Genomic DNA, 20,333 nt, shown 5'->3' on the forward strand with positions numbered 1-20,333 from the left:
ATCGCAGAACCTGATTGAGAATAATTACATTTTTAGGTTTTCTTCCGTATTATAGGTAAACAATGACAGGTGTGTGTACATCCACGAGTGCACTATAAAGAAAAACGGCTGGTGTTTATTTCGGCATATACTTATTATTTATTTGTAATGTAAAATGGTGCATACAAACATATAAACAAATATAATTGCAGGTTTAAACCAGGGCTGTGGCTGTAACCTAAGCTTGTTTTATCTTCCGTTTACCCCACAGGACTTTCATTCATTAATACGCACTGTTATTAAATAATGTCACCGTTTACAGACAAGAGGAAATACACTGAGTCTATAAATGTCCGACTTCCCTGAACGTGACGTGGCCGCGTGGTCTTTTCTCTCTGTTCAGTTTCCACAAAGAAAACAACAAAGGCTTAAAATAGATCCTTATCACACACACACACACATATTTACTTCCTGGTGTTACCTGTGTGGGAAATCCCCTGTGATGACGTCACACAGGTAGAGGAGGTTCACACAGTGCGCGCGTGCGTGCGTGTTTCATCTGATATTCTTAATCACGATGATAAATTATAAACACATTTGTGAGTAGATGAGGAGATGAGGAGATAAGGAGGTGAGGAGATGATTAGGTGAGATAAGGCGGCAAGGACAATGAGATAAGGAGGTGAGATGAGGAAGCGAGGCGATGAGGGGACATGAGGAGGTGAAGAGATTAGGAGGAGGTAAGATGAGGAAGTGAGGAGAAGAGGCAGTGAGGAGATAAGGAGATAAGATGAGGAAGTGAGGAGTAGAGGGGAGATAAGGAGGTGAGGTAAGGAGTAAAATAGGGAGGTAATTAAAGTAGGAGGTGAGGAGATAAGGAGGTAAGATGAGGAAGTGAGGACATGAGGAGGTGCGGTAGGAAGTACAATAAGGAGGTAAGTAAAGGAGGAGGTGAGGAAGTGAGGAGATGAGGATACACAGAGTACAGATTAAGACACTCTGTGTATCCTTATCTCCTCACCTCCTTATCTCCCCTCATACTTAATAAAAAATCAGATTAAGACACTCTGTACTCAGATTATAATCAGATTATACTCAAGATGTTCATTTACGATGATCGGGGGGGCGGAGTCTGAGTGGAGCTGCTGAAAGTGACATCACGCTCTGAAACAATTTAATAAACAATGTAATCTGAATGAAGCTGAGAGTTCGGTTGCTGGTTTCCATGGAAACAAACACAATCAAGTTTTTTTCATTCCACTTTCCAAGACTGACTGAGCACATTTTCACACACACGCACACACACACACACTCACACACACACACACACACACACACACTCACACACACCTGAAACCAAACCTTCATGTTAAAGTAGGTAAGTAGGTTTTAATCAAGTTTCAGCGTGTGTGTGTGTGTGTGTGTGTGTGTGTGTGAGTGTGTGTGTGTGTTTGTGATAACTGATAAAATAAATAATTACAACTGATTTCATTCATATTGTTTTACATTTTCTATAATTTCTTCTTATACACGTATACATATATATCCTATATGTGTATATATACATATACACATATATGTATACAGTATATACACACATATATATATACCTATATGTGTATGTATATACAAATATATACATATATGTATATATATACACACATATATACATATATGTGTATGTATATACAAATATATACACATATATAAATAGATTAGATTCAAATTTAATGTAACTTAAATAAATAGACTTTAATGATATAAAGTGACATTTTAACGAGTCTAAATGTAACTTTCTCATCTATATTTCATTTAATCTAAATTAAAGTTCAACTTTAGCGATTTATCACTTTATTCAACAAGGTCTTTATTTATTTACTTCACCCAGATCAATAAAGTTATATCTGAACTTTATTTAAAATCACACTTTTACGAGTGTAGTTTAGAGTTTCACAAACAAACGTCTTCTCTGTTTATTAAAGGTCACAAAAAAACGTTGACTCAAATCAAAACGTCGACGCCCACGGCAACGAACTCTCGCTCAGTTCGTTTCCTGTTCAGAAAACGCCGACGCACACGTTTCTCATTTAGAGAATCAACAGTTTATCTGTTCATTAATAAATTATAAATAAATTAAACAGTAATAAAAAGTGCAGTTTAAATTTGTCTAAAAACATTGATTCAACTCTTCAAAGTAACTCCTATTTTCTTTAAGGTCATTTAACGCATCACTGATCTGTCAGCGTGAGGTCAAAGGTCACTGAGGTCAAACACATCACAGGAGGAGAAGAGGAGGTGAGACGAGGGACATTTTTTCAATTTCATTTCATAATTTATTCATATTTTCTATATTTTGTAAAATAAATTCTGTAAAATAAGATTCTTTAAATATTTTCATAAAAAAACACAGAACTGCTCCTTTAACTTTCATATTCAAAGCAAACTTTATTGATACCCAGGTGACGGTGGCAAACACAGTCTGTGACATCATCAACACTGTAACACTGTAACACACGCGTGTGAAACGACACGGCCATAAAATGGCAACAAGATCAATAACCGATAACAAAGTGATCGCTTATTCAAACTCTGATCAATAAATCGATCAATAACTTTGTCTATAAATATAAAAAAAAACCTGTTAAATATGTTGTTAATTTAAATAAGTGAATAAATTAAAGTATGAAAGTCGACGTATAAAAATAAATAAAAACAACACTAGCGGCGTCGTTAGCGGCATCAGAGTGCGGCGTTAGCGGCGTTAGCGGTGTTGTTCTTTTGGTGGACGCAGTAATCGGACAAATACGTAAACAGGATGTCGATCTCGCCCACAGCTTTGTTGATGCCTCGCTCGCCCTCCATCTGAAACAAAGAGAGAGAGAGCGAGGGATGAGAAAACGACTCAAACGTTGTTGTTTGTTTTCTTTAACGTAAAAAACAAACGTGAAGCTGGTTTGTGAACGACTCACTCTCCCACACCAAAGCCCACAGAGAAAAGCAGTGATTTTAACATCACCATCACTAACTTCAAACGTCTTATTTTGTAAAGTTCGGCTTTTGAAAGCCTTCGTTCAGATTAACGTCAGTGACACAAAGTGACCACACGAGGCAGCAGTGGACCAGCAGCTCCTGTGTCCCCGCCAGCTAAATTCACTGATTTTCCCTCTGGGGTTTGGTGGGCGGGGTCAGAGGCTGAATTTGTAAAAACTTACACTTGCGAGTTTCCTGCGAAACTCCACGGCGTGATGATGATCGTGGTAGTGAGTCACATTCTGCAGAGAGAGAGAGATTTAATCAGTTTATTCTGTGCTCGCTTTCTCTTCACCACACAAAGATAAGACCGACCACAACGGCGGCGGCGACGACACACGTGTGAAAACACAACACACACACACACACACACACACACACACACACACACACAGCCGTGCGCCTGCAGGTCGTCGCTGACTCGGCTCAGGTCGATCTTCACGCGCAGCATCTTGGGATGTTGCTCGTGACGGTGACACAGGATGTTGGTCAGGTAATAGTTGAGGATGTTGGCGTGGAGGCAGCAGACCTTCATGTGGTCCTGAGGAGGGGGGAGGAGTCACAGAGGTCAGAGGTCAGAGGGTAGGTTTATAGTGAGTGTCACAGTGATGGATAACGACGTGGGGGGGAGGGGCCTACCTGGTCGGCGCCGATGCGGGCGTGGAGTCTGACGCTGGAGTCGTCGTCTGTCTCCAAACTCTGAGCCTGAGAGAGAGAGAGAGGCGTTAACCACACAAGCCCCGCCCACCATCGAGATTTTACAGAAATTCCTACAAATGTTTTAGACCCTGAACGCATCAGACATGAATTCAACAACATAGTTAGTTAGTTAATTAGTTAGTTATTTACAAGTTTACTTTGTATATTCAACCATGTAAACTCTAGGTTATTAGTAGACTTGAAAATAAGTAAACTCTATTTAGTTAGTTAGTTAAACTTGTAAATAAGTAAGCGTACTGAGTTTGTGAGTTAGTTAAACTAGTAAATAAGTAAACGTACTGTGTTTGTGAGTTAGTTAAACTAGTAAATAAGTAAACGTACTGAGTTTGTGAGTTAGTTAAACTAGTAAATAAGTAAACGTACTGAGTTTGTGAGTTAGTTAAACTTGCAAATAAGTAAACATACTGTGTTTGTGAGTTAGTTAAACTAGTAAATAAGTGAACTTAGTGAGTTGGTGAGTTAGTTAAACTAGTAAATAAGTAAGCATTACTGAAGGATTAGTTAAACTTAAGCCAAGTGTGTTTTGTGAGTTGAGTTAGTTAAACTAGTAAATAAGTAAACATACTGAGTTTGTGAGTTAGTTAAACTAGTAAATAAGTAAACATACTGAGTTTGTGAGTTAGTTAAACTAAAATGAAACAAGTAAAAACATACTGTAAACGTACTGTGTTTGTGAGAGTTAAACTAGTTAAAGTAAACTAGTAAAAACTAAGTAAGCATACTGAGTTTGTGAGTTAGTTAAACTGAAATAAGTAAAAGCTAGTAGAAAATAGAAGTAAACGTACTGGTTTGTGAGTTAGTTAAACTTGCAGAAACTTGCAAATAAGTAAACATAGTTGGATTAAAGCCATGTAAACATTGAGTGTGAGTTAGTTAAACTAGTAAATAAGTAAGCACTGAGTACTGAGTTTGTAAATAAGAGTTAGTTAAACTAGTAAATAAGTTTGTGAGTTAGTTAAACTAGTAAATAAGTAAGCTGAGTTTGTAGAGGAGTTGAAGTTAGTTAAACTTGCAAATAAGTAAACATACTGTGTTTGTGAGTTAGTTAAACTAGTAAATAAGTGAACTTAGTGAGTTGGTGAGTTAGTTGGCTGAACTCACTAAATAAATGGCTAAACTTAGTTTGACACTCAATAAGTAAGTACGTTAGTAAGTTGACGTAATAAGTTAATAGTTAAAATTAAACTGGGTAAATAGCTAAACTAAGTGAGTGTAATTTACAGAGTAATTAACAAAACTTAATGATAGTTAGTTCGTTAGTTACAAAGTAAACTAGTAAGTGAACTGAATTTATGTATGCAAATGAGTACATTTACTACCTAAACTAGTTCGAATAAACGTACTAAGTTAGCACATTTATTAAGCAAAGCAACTACACCAGTTAACTGTTAGTTAAGTTAGTTAGTTGGTTAGTTAGTTGGACACTCACATGTTTGGACACTTCATGAACAGCGTGTCGTGTCGCGTCCCTCATAGCCGGTGGACTCAGCTTCCGAAGTCCGCCAGATGAGCGCTGCCTGCTCCAACCAACCAATCAGCAGCAGCGGCAGGAAGAGGGGGAGGAGCTTGGTGGCCACTGAGCGAATGGAGGTTGAGGAGGAGGTAACCATGGCAACCAGGTCGAGCTTCATCTTTGTGAGAGGCGAGGGAGCGAGAAAAGTTTGAAGAAGTTTTAACCTGAAGAAAGAGAAACAGACGATGAATCAAAGAAACAGTGATCAGTGTGTGTGTGTGTGTGTGTGTGTGTGAGTGAGTGTGTGTGTGTGTGTGTGTGGTGTGTGTGTGTGTGAGTGAGGTATGTGTGTGTGTGTGTGTGCGCTCACCTGTGTGAGCAGAGGTTGTGTGAAGTCGTCTGGCTGACCGTCTCTCTTATACTCATCCATCCTCCACCCCCTCGTCAGAAATGTAGGACAAATAACCAGCAGAAAAACCCCACACACACACACACACACACACACACACACACAGGTCAGCATTGTGTGTGTGTGTGTTTACTGTCACTTACACAAAGAGGAAATTAACTTTAAGTCAAAGTGTGACGACAAAATAAACGTTTGTCATCAAATTTGTAAAAAGCAGCGTTTTATTTGTTCTCCTCCTGTGACATCACTTCCTCTTCTATTGTCCGAGTGTGTGCGTGTAAATAAAGTTCCCTCGCGAGGATAAATGATGTCACGACAGACTTGTTCTGTACATTGAACGACAAAAGGGACGTAAAGAATTGCCAAAAATACTCCAGGCAGTCGAGGTTATTGTAGTAAACACAAACTGAGCAAATAAGGAAAATTTCAACTGAAGAAATAAAATTAAAACGAACTCAGTGAAAGTTTAAATACATTTCGTAAATAAATAAACCTTTTGGGTTCTAATGAAGATGACATATTATGATCTTTTGGAATCTTGCACATGGCAAATACTAAACAACTAAAATTAACACAAAAACTAAACATTTACAAAAAAATAAAAAATAAACTAAAACCAAGCTTTTACAAAAAAACCTAATAAAAACTAGAAAACCCGCTCCAAAAATGTGTTAAAACAAACACATGTTAAAAACAAAACGTCTAAACAAAATAAAAACCAAAAATAATGAAAAATCCCAAACTACTAATCCACGTTAATCTCACTTTTTATTATAAATAATAACAATTATTATATCTGCAGATTAAAATAATTGTGATGCCTGTGAATGTCGTCATTGAACCAGAAAAAAACGTTAAAAATTACGGGGAAACTGGCGTTAAAAAAACCAAAACAAAAACAGGCCCAGAATGGAACCCTGTGGAACTCCAGAGTGATGACCTCTCTCTGGTTTGTCCAACTTCATCATGGGTTCGATGCACCTGGAAGCTGAGACTGAAGCGAGGGCTGGAATTTACTGAGATTGCGAGGATGTGCCTAACACCTGCTGTCAATCACTCCATAGCCCCGCCCCCCAAATTATCCCCTCGTTAGTGGTCTTTTCGACTATACGACAAGATGTTTTCCTATCAGTGATAGAATTGGATATCAATAATAGCAGTGCGCCACCAGGGGGCGACTCAGCCAGTTGCAAAAAGAACTCAAGATAATTTTCCTGATGAGTTAACGTCTCAATCACCAGTTTCAGATTTTCTGCAATAGAGGAAAGAAATGATTCTGTTGATGAAGCGACATTAAAATACTGAAATAAAAAAAGCAGCGCGGATTATTTACAAAAACAGGAATTTAATCTTTAATCTGTCTGACAACCATGTTAACGTCCATCACGAAGTTCGAACCTAGAAGAAAAGAATGAAACAGGTTTTTTTTATTTGAAGGATTTATTAAAAAAATGGGCCCAGCATTGAACCTTGAGGAACCCCAGAAAAGAAAATCAGGTTTTGAAGTTCAGTGCCATAACGGGTTTTGTTTTACATCAGAAGAGAACATATTAAGATGAGAGGGTGGTGCTGGGATAGAAGCAAGGGGGTGGAGCTTACTGAGAGCATTAGGACTGCGGGGAAAGTGTGTTAATGATACAAATGTAACATCATTTACAAAATGGCCACTGTGCTGAGCTAAAAAGAGCTAAAAAAGATTAAGATTGAGACCATTAGCTTTTTGTGGAATTCCATACAAAGCAGTGGAGTCGCCCCCTGATGGACATTCAAGAGAACACACACTCTCCTGCATTGGCTCGTCCACCAAGAAGTTCAGTTGTCAGAATGCAATGTTTTCTGGTTTATATATACAGTATGTATGTATATATATATACTGTTATACACAGTTATACTATATTTATTTAAATATATATATATATATATATATATATATATATATATATATATATATATACACATATGTATATATATTTAAAGAAACCCGACAACAACAGAGACAAACAGAAGTTCTTTTCCTCCTGGGTCCTTTTCCGATCTCTCATAAACCCCAGTTTCCTTATTTGGTTCCGATTTGTACGTTTAAGCTATCAGACTCTTGTTTTTTTACAAAATGGCCACCATGCTGTCTTAAAGAAGTGCTAAAAATCTAGATTAAGACCTTTAGGTTTTTGTAGCATTACATAGCAAACGGTAGATTCGCCCCCTGATGGACATTCAAGGGAATACAGACTATTCAGTAATGGCACCAAGAAGTTCTGTTGTCAAACTGCGACAAAGTGCTGGCCGAACAGAAACGTTGTGGAGTTCCTCATGGTTCTACCCTGGGTCCTTTTTTCCGATAAACCAACTCTCATAAAAACAAACCCCAGTTTCGTTATTCATGTACGATTTTTTTACAATTTTCTCTAGACGGGCGCAAAACTTACAAAATGAAGAGGAACTAAAAATTGGCATTGAGAATGTACATTTGTCGCAGTCGTCCACCACAAAGTTTAGTTTAGATTTTTTTAGTTCAACAGTTTTTGTCCCTGTTGTTTCCGATATTTCTTAACATTGCACTTATTTTTAGTTTCCTGGTTGTGAAGTAAAATGATGAACTGACTTTTTCCTTTTCTTGTTGTGTGACGTGTGTGTGTGTGTGTGTGTGTGTGTGTGTGTGTGGGGGGTCAGGATCAAAGCTGTTTTAACGGCGCCACTGTTTCCACTGTCACCGTCAGTTTTTTTTTTTTGCTGATTTATTTTGTGTAAATCAAATCATCATAAAAGCAAAATTGTTACTCATGACATGCGAGGAAGATCAGAAGTGGAGCAACCACTTTATGACGGAGAGGAAGTAACCACAGGTGAGGAGGGAGGGAAGGTTTCTGCCTTTAATGAGTTCAACAAAAGGTTTTTTTAGAGATTTTACGACAAAGAAAAAAAGCCACATTTTTAAATAACCCATTAGAATTTGGTCTGACTTTGAGTTTTGGGTTAAAACTGCAGAAAATTAATCCCCAGTCTTGTTACTAAATTGCATAAATTAACTCATTTAAACGTCTTCTAAATAAAAACTTCTTCAATCCAAATCCAATATTAACTTAATTTGTGTAGTTGTGATATTTCTGTGACTCTGTCTCTAAAAGTCACGTTAAATAATAAAAAAAAAGACATTCAAATCTCTCAAATACTCGTACATTTATATTTATTGGCTAATTTATGTAACTGTCGTTCTTTTAATGTCTGTATTTTGTGCGTAATGTTTATTAAATGTTAAATATTATGTGTTTTAATGTGAATAAAAGTGTTTGGTGTGCTGACCTTTGACCTGGAGTCCAGGTGCAACCACGGCTTTACTTTTGTTTGTTCTTGTCGTTATATTGTTACGAGGGGAATTCACGCTCAACTTCGTGTGTGTGTGTGTGTGTTTGTTTAATGTGTGTAATGGGAAAAGTTTAGTGGTTAATCTGTGTGCGTGTGTGTGTGTTTTCTGTTAATTACCAGTTGAATGACGTAAACCCGTGGATTAAAACATTGTAAACAAAAAAATCCAGATTAATATTAATTGTTTTTGTTGCAGCACGAGTTGGACACACCCACTGCAAATTTTTCTGTTAACTGGTGAAGATTTGTTGACTTTTTGTTGTGTTTTTTGGGAAAAATGACGAAACTGAGAACTGTTTGTTTTGTGATTCTTTAAATCAGCTTGTAAACAAACAAACAAACAAACACACACACACACACACACAAGTTGATTCAACTTTTAGGTTGTTTTTAAAAAAACATGTAATACAAAACTTCTTTTTTCATCTATAAAAATAAACAGTAAAATTATCTCTATTTAAAATAATTAAACTAATTTATTCAAACTCTCTACAAAAAACACACTGTTTCCATGGCGACAAGGGGGTGGGTCATCTCTTCCCCCAGAAGTTCTCCCGTCTCTTCAGAGCGCGCTCCAGGACGCCGGACGCCGCGGAGAACGAGGCTGCGGAACGCCATGACATCACAGAGAGACGGTCGTCTGGGCAACGAGGGCGAGCGAGAGTTAATGACAATAATATAAAATAATAAAGTTTCATTTGTCAATAAAAATAGTTTTTTTACCTTCATCAGAGACAAAAGCTCCACCTGAACACGGACGCTCCCTGAACCTGAGACCCAGATCACCTGAGAGGACGGGGACATGTCATTCATGTGTTCATCTGCTCATTCATTCACCCGAGAGGACGGGGACATGTCATTCATGTGTTCATCTGCTCATTCATTCACCCGAGGACGGGACATGCCATTCATGTGTTCATCTGCTCATTCATTCACCCGAGGACGGGACATGGCCATGTTCATCTGCTCATTCATTCACCCGAGAGACGGGACATGTCAGTCATGTGTTCATCTGCTCATTCATTCACCAGAGGACGGGACACGTCATTCATGTGTTCATCTGCTCATTCATTCACCCGAGAGGACGGGACATGCCATTCATGTGTTCATCTGCTCATTCATTCACCCGAGAGGATCGGGACATGATGTGTTCATCTGCTCATTCATTCACCCGGGAGACATGTCATCTATGTGTTCATCTGCTCATTCATTCACCAGAGAGGAATAGCCATTCATGTGTTCATCTGCTCATTCATTCACCCGAGAGGACGGGGACATGTCATTCATGTGTTCATCTGCTCATTCATTCACCCGAGAGGACGGGGACACGTCACTCATTCATTAATCCGTTTGTTGGTTCATTCATTCATTTGTTGGTTTGGTTGGTAATTCACACATTCATCAATAATTCATAGATTAATTTATTTATTAATTATCTCATCCATTCACTCATTCACTCACCGTTGTGTTGGAAGTCGGCGCTCCTCAGTTTACCTTGGATGCCATGCAGTGCGGGAGTGACCAGAGGGGGTGGAGCCACGGGGGGAGGAGGAGTTTGCTTCACCCTGACTGGTTTCAAGGCTAGTTTGTGGTCAGGGGAGGGGCCGGGTGATGGACAGAGGGAGTGGTCATTCTCAGGCCACGCCTCTATCTTCCTGACTGCGGGGTCCGGCCATGTTGCCATGGAAACGGCTGATCCACACCTCTGGAGACGCAGACAGTGACGTGATGATGTCATACAGTGAAGTGATGTTGTCATACAGTGAAGCGATGATGTCATACCTGTTTTCCCACGAGTATGGCGCCTCCTGCTGGACAAACAGAGGACAAGAACCATTTTGTGGAACAAACAGACTGAAAATGAACTGATGTCATTCATTCATTCATGTGTTCACTCACTCACTCACTCACTCACTCACTCACTCACTCACTCCCTGAAACTGCTTGAATGTGCTTTTCCTGCTGAAACGTCTCAAAATGGCCGCTGAGAAAAGAGCTCGTCTTCTGAGGCTCCGATTAATATTTGGACTAAAATGTGAACTCTGTGTGTCTGTCTGTGTGTCTGTCTGTCTGTCTGTCTGTTTACCTGTGGTTGGTGTGGTGAGGTCATGGTGAGTTCTCTGAACTGGTCTCATCTTCAGCGCGGGTGTTGGTAATCTTCCCTCCTCCCTGCACGCACACGCACATGCACATGCACATGCACACACACACACACACACGCGCACACACACACACACACACACAGTGTGTCATGTTGCGACTAAAACTGCACAACTTTTAAATTTCAAAAACAAACAAACAAAATGAAGACAAAACAATAATTCACAGGCTTCTTCAAATCTGTAGTTAAAAAAGTTACACACTACAGCTTTAAACACAAGAATTCATTCATTTCTAAAAGTAAAAATGTGTTTAATGTTCACATTAAAGAACAGAATGTGAAGAGGGAAACTCACTCGTCTGTATCTTCTTCTTCTTCTTCTTCTTCTTCCTCCCACGCCGTGTGTCGTTCTGCTGGAGGACTCACAGGTGTTTGTGCTTTTGTTTGCATGTTTTTGTTTGTGTTGTTGTTTATTTCTCCTGAGCCTGCGACAGACGACCTCTTACTGGAGCCACTGTGGAGAGAAAAGGCAGCGATCAAATCAGTGACAACAGCACATCAAAAACACAGTTTTCTGTCAATTTTGACACAAAAAACACAGTTTTCTGTCAATTTAGACACAAAAAACACAGTTTTCTGTCAATTTAGACACAAAAAACACAGTTTTCTGTCAGTTTAGACACAAAAAATACAGTTTTCTGTCAATTTAGACACAATAAATACAGTTTTCTGTCAATTTAGACACAAAAACAGTTTTCTGTCAGTTTAGACACAAAATACAGTTTTCTTGTCAGATTAGACACAAAAAACACAGTTTTCGTCAATTCTGTGACAATGTAAAAATACAGTTTTCTTGTCAGTTTAGACATAACAAAAACACAGTTTCTCCGCCAGTCTGTGACACAAAAACACAGTTTTCCTGGCCAATTTAGACAACACAAAAACACAGTTTTCTGTCAATTTAGACATAAAAAACACAGTTTTCTTGTCAGTTTAGACAATAAAAAACACAGCTTTCGTCAATTTAGACACAATAAATACAGTTTTCTGTCAATTTAGACACAAAACACAGTTTTCAATAATTTAGACACAAAAACACAGTTTTCTGTCAGTTTAGACACAAAAACACAGCTTTCTGTCAATTTAGACACAATAAATACAATTTTCTGTCAATTTAGACACAAAAAATACAGTTTTCTGTTCATTAAGACATAGCTGTCAATTTAGACACAACAATACAGTTTTCTGTTAATTTAGACAAAACACAGTTTCTGTCAATTTAGACAATAAAAACACAGTTTTCTGCCTGACTTAGACACAAAAAAAATACCGTTTTCTGTTCATTTAGACACAAAACTGTTTTTTGTCAATTTAGACACAAAAAACACAGTTTTCTGTTAATTTAGATACAAAAAACACAGTTTTCTGTCAATTTAGACACAAAAAACACACACACACACACCTGTGCAGGTCCAGTGCCTCCACACAGGGCAAACTGTGGCTGTCTGGTTCCTGGGAGAGGTCAAAGGTCAGACGAGGAGAGGTCGGGTCAGAGTCGGTGGCGTCCTCCGGCTCCCACAGAGCATTTTGCTGCGACCTCAGTTGACCCAGGTGACCTCTGGAGAAGTTGGCGCCCCAGGCGCGGCAGCGATACGACGAGGCCTGCCGACGCAGCGCCGTCACCTGGAGACAGAAAAACATTGCAAACTCAACAAAGGCAATGCATTTCTGTTAAGTTGAGATTTTTGCAAAGGCCTTGTTCATAATTACATGAAATATTGTTATTTTTAGAGATGGTTTGTAATCGAGTCTCCCACACCAAAGCCCATAGAGAAAATCACTGATTTTAGCTGGTGGGGACACAGGAGCTGCTGGTCTACTGCTGCCTCGTGTGGTCACTTTGTGTCACTGAGGTCAACCCAAATGTAGGATTTCTAATGCAGAAGGGACAAAATAAGACATTTGAACTCAGTGATGGAGGCAGCAGTGGATCAACAACTCCTGTGTGTGTGACGTTAAAATCACTGATTTTCTCTCTGGGCTTTGGTGTGCGAGAAATAAAGTCTTAAATGAGTCTTTGGTTGAGGAACTAAATGTGTGTGTAACTATGTGTCCAAAAACAAACAAACAAAAAGAAAAAAAAAGTCTGTTTAATTTTGATATCATTTCTCCATGACGACTGTTGTCAGAAGAAGTTTACAGGAAGTGACATCATGACATTGACTTGTTCTCCATTCCAGTGACTCAGCGTTGTTTAAAATGCTGCAGGTTTCACACACACACAACAGACACACACACACAACAGACACACAACAGACTCACAACAGACACACAACAGACCTACAAATGTATACAAAATAATTCACAACAGACACACAACAACAGACACACAACAGACACACAACAGACACACAACAGACCTGAGGTTTGCTTCAGGTTCAGACAGAGGTTCAGCTTTAGAAAAAAACGGGTCGGGGGTAGTCCAGGATCTGGACTGGGGTCCAGATCCTGTGAGACTGAAGTTTGTAAATCACTCACTCTCCCACACCAAAGCCCATAGAGAAAATCACTGATTTTAACGACACACACACACACACACACACACACACACACACACGAGCTGCTGATCCACTGCTGCCTCCATCACTCAGTTCAAACGTGTTCAGTTGTGAATTCAGCGTTTGAAATCCTTTGTTCAGATTCTCCTCAGTGACACAAAGTGACCACACGAGGCAGCAGCAGACCAGCAGCTCCTGTGTGCTGTGATGTTAAAACCACTGATTTTCTCTATGGGCTTTGGTGTGGGAGAGTGAGTGAGTTTAGAAACGTCTTCAAATGATTTACATTCAGCATGAAGGAGTTTACTAATCAGTTTGTGTGTGTGTGAGAGACACAGAGAGAGACAGAGAGAGAGAGAGAGAGAGAGAGAGACAGAGAGAGAGAGAGAGACAGAGAGAGAGACAGAGAGACAGAGAGAGAGAGAGACAGAGAGAGAGAGACAGAGAGAGAGAGAGAGAGAGAAAGAGACAGAGAGAGAGACAGAGAGAGAGAGAGAGACAGAGTGTGTGTGTTTTGCTCACGATGGAAAACCTGAGTGCTGAGTGTCAGCAGTAAAACCACAGAGCTTTATTTCAGGGAAACAACGCTTCATTAGTCAGTTTCTCTCACACACACACACACACACACACACACACTAACCTGAGGGGTGTGGCCGTCCGTGGCTCCGCCTTTCTCTGGTGTTCTGTCTGGAGGAGAGTGAAAGCTGGACTGATACTCTGTCAACTTCCTGTCAGACACACAGACGACGCCATGAACACAGTCACTGTCACACACTGTGACACGCTGTAACACACACACACACACACACAGAATCACACACCTGCGTCGTCTCTGCACCTGAAGAGGAGGGGACGTGACATCATCTGCAGGGCGGTGCTTCTTATGAGACTCCTCCCTCCTCTTTTTATTGATCTGAAATGTTTAAAACATTCTTATACATGAATCATACAAATGTGCAACAAACACACACGTGCAGAAAGACACTCACACACACACACAAAGACACACACTCACACACACACACAAAGACACTCACACACACACACGCAGAAAGACACTCACACACACACACAAAGACACACACTCACACACACACACAAAGACACACACTCACACACAAAGACACTCACACACACACACACTCACACACACACAAAGACACACACTCACACACACACACACAAGACACACACTCACACACAAAGAGAAGACACTCACACACACACACACAAGAAAGACACTCACACACACACACGCACACACTCACACACACACACTCACACATCACACACACACACATGCAGAAAGACACTCACACACACACAAACAAAGACACACACACACAAAGACACACACAGACCTAAAGACACAAACACACACAAAGACAGACACACATACAAAGACACATACACATACAAAGACACACACACGAAGACACACACACACACACAACAAAGACACAAACACAACACACACACATATACAAAGACAGACACACATACAAAGACACACACAAAGACACACACCATGTACGTGTGAAACAATGGGATTCGCTGATATTCCAGATGTTTCCGGAGGCGGGGCCCAGTGGGAGGGGCCACGCCCTGGAAGCTGCGCCGATACTCGGTCTCCATGGGAACTGTGCTTTTCTTAAAGGGCGGGACAGCCCTGCTGCTGGAGTACATCACCTGCAGGGTCAAAGGTTACAGGTCACAGGTCAGCAGCAAGAGCAGCCATAACATCAACATCATCACCGGTCACATGAATAACATCATAATGAACACTCTGCCTCCACCTGGTGGACGCAGAGCTGAACTGCAGTTTACCTTCTCTGCACTCAGTAAAGGTGAAGCTGAGGTCACAGGTTTCTTTGAGCTGTACTGCCTGTGGTACTCTGACCTCTGACCTGCAGACCTAAGCCCCGCCCTCCACCGCAGAGCACGCTCCTCCTGCGGCACGGAGTTTCCCGTCAATCAAACCATGCGTTGTGTCGTGTGACACGCAGGTGTGAGGCGGCTCACCTGACTGGCCGACGGCCGCTGTTCGTCAGGTGCTGCTGATGTCAGAGGGCGGCCGGGCTGTGATTGGCGGTCAGGCTGAGTGGGGCGGGGCTTAGCTGAGGAAACAGAACAGTTAAAATCATGTTAATCAGTAAAGAGACAGTTCAGGCTTTTTAAAAGATAAGGTAAGTGTTACTTTAAAGGCATAGTTCAGGTTTTCTTCAAATGCAATTGTATGAGGCACTGACACATTCACAGCTGTGCTGTGGCGCCCCCTGCTGCTGAGAAACAGCCTGAAACTGAAGTTTGTAAACCACTCACTCTCCCACACCAAACCCCATAGAGAAAACCAGTGATTTTAGCTCACAAGGACACAGGAGCTGCTGGTCTGCTGCTGCCTCGTGTGGTCACTTTGTGTCACTGAGGAGAATCTGAACAAAGGATTTCTGATGCAGAATTCACAAAATAAGACATTTGGACTTAGTGATGGAGGCAGCAGTGGATCAACAACTCCTGTGTGTGTGATGCTAAAATCACTGGTTTTCTCTGTGGGCTTTGGTGTGGGAGAGTGAGTGTTTTACAAACTGACAAAAACATCACACAGTTGTAAGTTTTTGTAGATATTAATAATAATACATTTAATTTAAAAGCACCTTTCAGGTCACTCAAGGACACTTTACAAACAAAATGAATTAAAATCACACAATTCCCGTAAAAAAAACACATAAAATCAACACAATAAATTTGTGACGGTAAAAGCAGGGAGGTTAGAGGGAGTGGGCGGTCCGGATCAGGTGAGTTTTGAGTCTTGATTTGAAGAAGTGGAGAGAGTCACAGTTACGGAGGTCAGGTGAGTTTCCTTGTGTCCACTGGCAGCCTCAGGCTGGTTCTCAGCTGTAGGGGGCGCTCACAGCTTGAGAAACAAAAATGGTGTCCACATATTCCGACTCTGTGTTTACCTGATTTTCCAGCTGATCCTGGTTCTGCTTCCATAGTGGGTCTCGGTCCCGCGGGAGTCTCCAGCTGTACGGGAGCCTCGGGTTCAGCAGGAGGTGCAGGAGGAGCAGGAGGAGCAGTTTGGAGGGAAGTGGAGTGTCTGTTCGAGGCTGAAGAAGAAGAAGAAGAAGAAGAAGACACTTCACATCGAATTTCAACTGAAACAAACTTTTTTCTTTTTTCTTCTTACGCTTGTCGTCGTCACGCGGCGCCGAGGGCCCATTTCTGTGAGCAGCGTCGGTCGGCTCAAGTAGGGGGCGCTGTAGCTGTGACGGACCGAGCAGAGACGAGCAGGAGCGAGTGAGGCCGTGAAGGTTGAGCTTCCTGCGGCGCTGCAGACCCGGTTCTCTGCTGATGCCTGAGACAATAAGAGACTTTTTTAACGGACGTCAGTTATTATTTTTGTCACATTCTTGCTCTAAAAATGTCAAAATGGCGGCGACAGTGTGGTCATTTGAAAAATAACTAGAAATTATGATTGTGCCTGATTCTTGCTGCCAATTTGGGCAGACCTTCAAAACAAAGTAGGATTTTTGAGGAATCAACCTTAAAACTTTAAAAAAAGAGAGTACAAGCCACTCCCCCTTCCAAACGGTCCAAAAACTGTGAAAAACGGATGAATCAACGTGTTTTAAAGTTGTCGTATTTCAAGAACGGCTGTTGATAGAGATGAAATGTTTGGTTTGTGAGTGTTGGGAAGCTTTCAGCAGCTCCCACATTTACATTTGTGAAAAATGCTTGTGAATTGACAGAGAAATGACAGTTTTAATATGACCCTTGTCTAGAACTTTTAAAAACGCAAAGCTGAGTTTTAACATGGGAGGTTTTAGGTGCGATTGTAGGTGATTTTAAGAAAAAAACTGCAATTTATTTATTTAGACGACAACCATCGCAACGTTTTTATGTAAAAAATGTCTGTGTAGAGTTTCAAGTATGACGACACTGTGTGGCTCCAAAGTGGGCTGGGTTCTGACCATTCTGACCGTTTTTTCAACGGTTTCCCATTCGTGTGTATGTGGAAATGATTCGAGTTTTTTGGAGTACTCCAGTATTGATTTGCATTGCTCAGCAGGCACTCTCACAACAATAATAATGATGATAATAATAATGTGACGTTATTGATCTTTCTTTAAAATACACAGTCTGTGCTCAGAACTCACAGTTCTGGTCGGAGCGTAGGCCGGCCACTGGGTGGCAGCGATGAGGAGACGCGCTCCTGGAGCGGGAGACGCCGAAGCTCCTCTGGTATTCACTCCGACCCTGAAACACCAACACAACGAGACACCGATGACGAGGCTGGTTCCCAAACACTGGGTCGGGACCCTCACGTGGGTCGCGAGAGATGCTTTTTGGGTCCCCAAACTTAAAGTTATGATGATATTTGTGCGTGCATGTTTTAAATAACACGCAATTTATACTTTTACCACTCAATTCCAATCATCACAGATTTAAAAAGTGGGATTAGATTATTTTAACCTAAACCTTCCATTTATTTTCTGTCAATGTAAATACTTTTAATTAGTGTATTTATTTTAGTAAATTCTCTGTATTCTTAGTCACATGTTATTGTTTCCCTAATTGCTCAGTGCTAGCTTTTTGTATTTTTTTGTACTTTATTTCTTTTCTCAACTCAAATGCATTCACGGTAAAATTAGAAAGCATAAAAACATAAATTAAACATTTAAAAACGATATAGAGCATAGTAAAAACACATAAAGACGAATGTTTATATCAGTAATAACTGTAATAACATGCAAAGATATTAATAAAATCCAAAACGAATAAAATATGAGTCTAAATAACAGTAAATAATATGATTTGATTTTTAAACAGTAAAGATAGCATTAAGATATAACAATAACAATAATAATAACAAACAGTAAAACAGTTGTTTTTAAATATAATGCGTAATAGGTTTGTTTTTATTTGAACTCTCGTTGTGACGTCAGGCTAGCTGTCTGTCTGCTGTTTCTAACCCAGATTAGCCGGATTATCTGATCAGATTAACTCACGTTAGTCCTGACTCAGCAGTCTAGTCCACTTCTGTCCGGTAAACCGGAATCAAAGAGACTTCACTAAACCTGAATCCACTTTAAATCAGAACAAACGTAAGCATGACGTCACCGCGGCAGTTAGCGTCGGTTTGTTAGGCTAACCTGATGCTAACACACCTGTGTGTGTGTGTGTGTTGTTACCTTGAAGCGGACTGTCATGGCGCCGTCTCTGCTGAGTCATCATCACACGAACTCGACGTAACGACCACGTGACATCATACACTCGGTTAACGTGCCGCTTTTTAACGGTGGTTATTACGTGAGTTCTGAGGTTTAACGAGACAACCGGCGGCGGCGCGCGTCTCCTCCCGCTGCTCCACTCACTGCCGTTACCATGACGACGACACGTCTTCACGCGCAGGCGCGTTCTTACAACAGAGATACGTGACGTCATCAGCATCAGTGTGTGTTTCATTTTCTCCTGATTATGACGATTTTAAGTAAAAAATGTTTTCTTTTTTTGAGAAATTTAATTTTCTTTTTTAATGCACTGGTTTAGGAAATAATTATATCACAAAACATAGATTTTTACATAGTTAACATATTTACATAGATTTATATTTAGCTATAGCTAGTTACCGAACTAGCATGCATCTATCCATCTATGCTAGTTAGCTAACTAGCATATATCCAAGCTAGTTTCCTAACTAGCATCTATATTTCGAAAGCTAGTACGCTATCTATCCAAGTTAGTTGGCTAACTAGCATCTAATAATTATAATAATAGATTTTATTTGTATTGCACTTTACATTTGAAAAACAAACCTCAAAGTGCTACATTTTTAAAAACAAGATAATAAAATAAATAAAAGAAATAAATTAGCTGTATGCTTTCCTAAAAAGGTAGCATCTATCTATCTAAGCTAATAAGCATAAATACAAGTCAGTAAGCTAACTAGCATCCATCTAGCATAGATGGATAATGGATATATATATATATATATATATATATATATACTATAAACTAGTCTATGCTAGTTAGCTTACCATGTAGTATTGTATTGCAGGACTGTGATACTTAAAAATACTTCTACTGAAGTAAAAGTAAATAGTTTGAGTACAGTTACTTTGTGTAATCAGAATAAAACCACGTCACAGTTTGCTGTTACAAAATTGCACCACTTTTATTCATTTAAGGCTTTTTAGTTTTTACTTTACATTTGGCTTCTCCCTCCCTCCCCCGCCCCCTCCTCCCCCCACTGCTGCTGCTGTGGTTTTCAGGTTTTCGCCGGTGGTCAAAACCAGTTCAGACCATTTCATAAATCATAATTAATATTTTTTATTATTTTTTAATTAAATGTTCATGCCAGTTCACAAACAGCGCGTCTGAGATCTGAACCTGAAAACGTCACCGGCTCAACTTTTACATTTCACTGGTCGTCATGCCGATACACAGAAACACAAGCAGATTCATGTCAGTGATGTCATCATTATCATCAATTAATCCATTCATCAATCAATCAATCAATCATTCCAGGAGGCTGCAGCTGCCGCAGGAAGTCGGACATTTTTAAGGGAATCAAGCAGAAATGCTGACTCAGCGGTGGGCGTCGCCGCAGCTGCAGCCATCTTTACGTCTGATTGGCCGAGACTTTTATACTTTAAAAAAGTAAAAGGGAGAAAGAAAAATCGGTAATAAAAGGTGGGAATTCTCATCGCTGGAATACTC

General features: G+C 40.1%; 2 protein-coding genes across 5 annotated transcripts; both read right to left on the reverse strand.

Annotated features, from left to right (window-relative positions):
- Nucleotides 1-2,398: 2,398 nt before the first annotated feature.
- Nucleotides 2,399-5,585, reverse strand: il22 (interleukin 22). Its single transcript, XM_044016265.1, is given in 7 exon segments — nt 2,399-2,841; nt 3,192-3,251; nt 3,401-3,550; nt 3,649-3,714; nt 5,159-5,239; nt 5,241-5,406; nt 5,553-5,585. Coding segments are annotated over 6 exon segments (600 nt in total). The 5' UTR covers nt 5,361-5,406; nt 5,553-5,585; the 3' UTR covers nt 2,399-2,718.
- A 3,825-nt stretch (nt 5,586-9,410) lies between these two features.
- Nucleotides 9,411-18,999, reverse strand: mdm1 (Mdm1 nuclear protein). Of its 4 annotated transcripts, none has more exons than XM_044016241.1 (16): nt 18,806-18,999; nt 17,771-17,870; nt 16,801-16,968; nt 16,574-16,720; nt 15,636-15,730; nt 15,441-15,563; nt 15,141-15,302; nt 14,435-14,526; nt 14,254-14,341; nt 12,518-12,738; nt 11,411-11,569; nt 11,041-11,123; nt 10,737-10,762; nt 10,416-10,659; nt 9,678-9,740; nt 9,411-9,594 (listed from the first exon to the last, which is right to left on the reverse strand). In XM_044016241.1, exons 1-16 carry the CDS (start codon nt 18,821-18,823, stop codon nt 9,485-9,487), a joined length of 1,899 nt encoding a protein of 632 aa, XP_043872176.1. In that variant the 5' UTR covers nt 18,824-18,999; the 3' UTR covers nt 9,411-9,484. The 4 variants fall into 4 exon arrangements, with proteins under 4 accessions (XP_043872176.1, XP_043872175.1, XP_043872177.1 ...); XM_044016240.1 differs by having other exon boundaries at nt 10,737-10,765; XM_044016242.1 differs by lacking the exon at nt 17,771-17,870 and having other exon boundaries at nt 10,737-10,765.
- Nucleotides 19,000-20,333: the final 1,334 nt, after the last annotated feature.

This window comes from Solea senegalensis, unplaced genomic scaffold (assembly GCF_019176455.1).
Source record: "Solea senegalensis isolate Sse05_10M unplaced genomic scaffold, IFAPA_SoseM_1 scf7180000014308, whole genome shotgun sequence".
Classification (NCBI taxonomy): Eukaryota; Metazoa; Chordata; class Actinopteri; order Pleuronectiformes; family Soleidae; genus Solea; species Solea senegalensis.

Coding starts and splice junctions, on each gene's coding strand:
- mdm1 (XM_044016240.1), bottom strand. Junction 11,570..12,517: donor GAGGCACTGGACCTGCACAG/GTGTGTGTGTGT, acceptor TTCTCTCCACAG/TGGCTCCAGTAAGAGGTCGT. Junction 10,660..10,736: donor CCATACTCGTGGGAAAACAG/GTATGACATCAT, acceptor CTGCGTCTCCAG/AGGTGTGGATCAGCCGTTTC.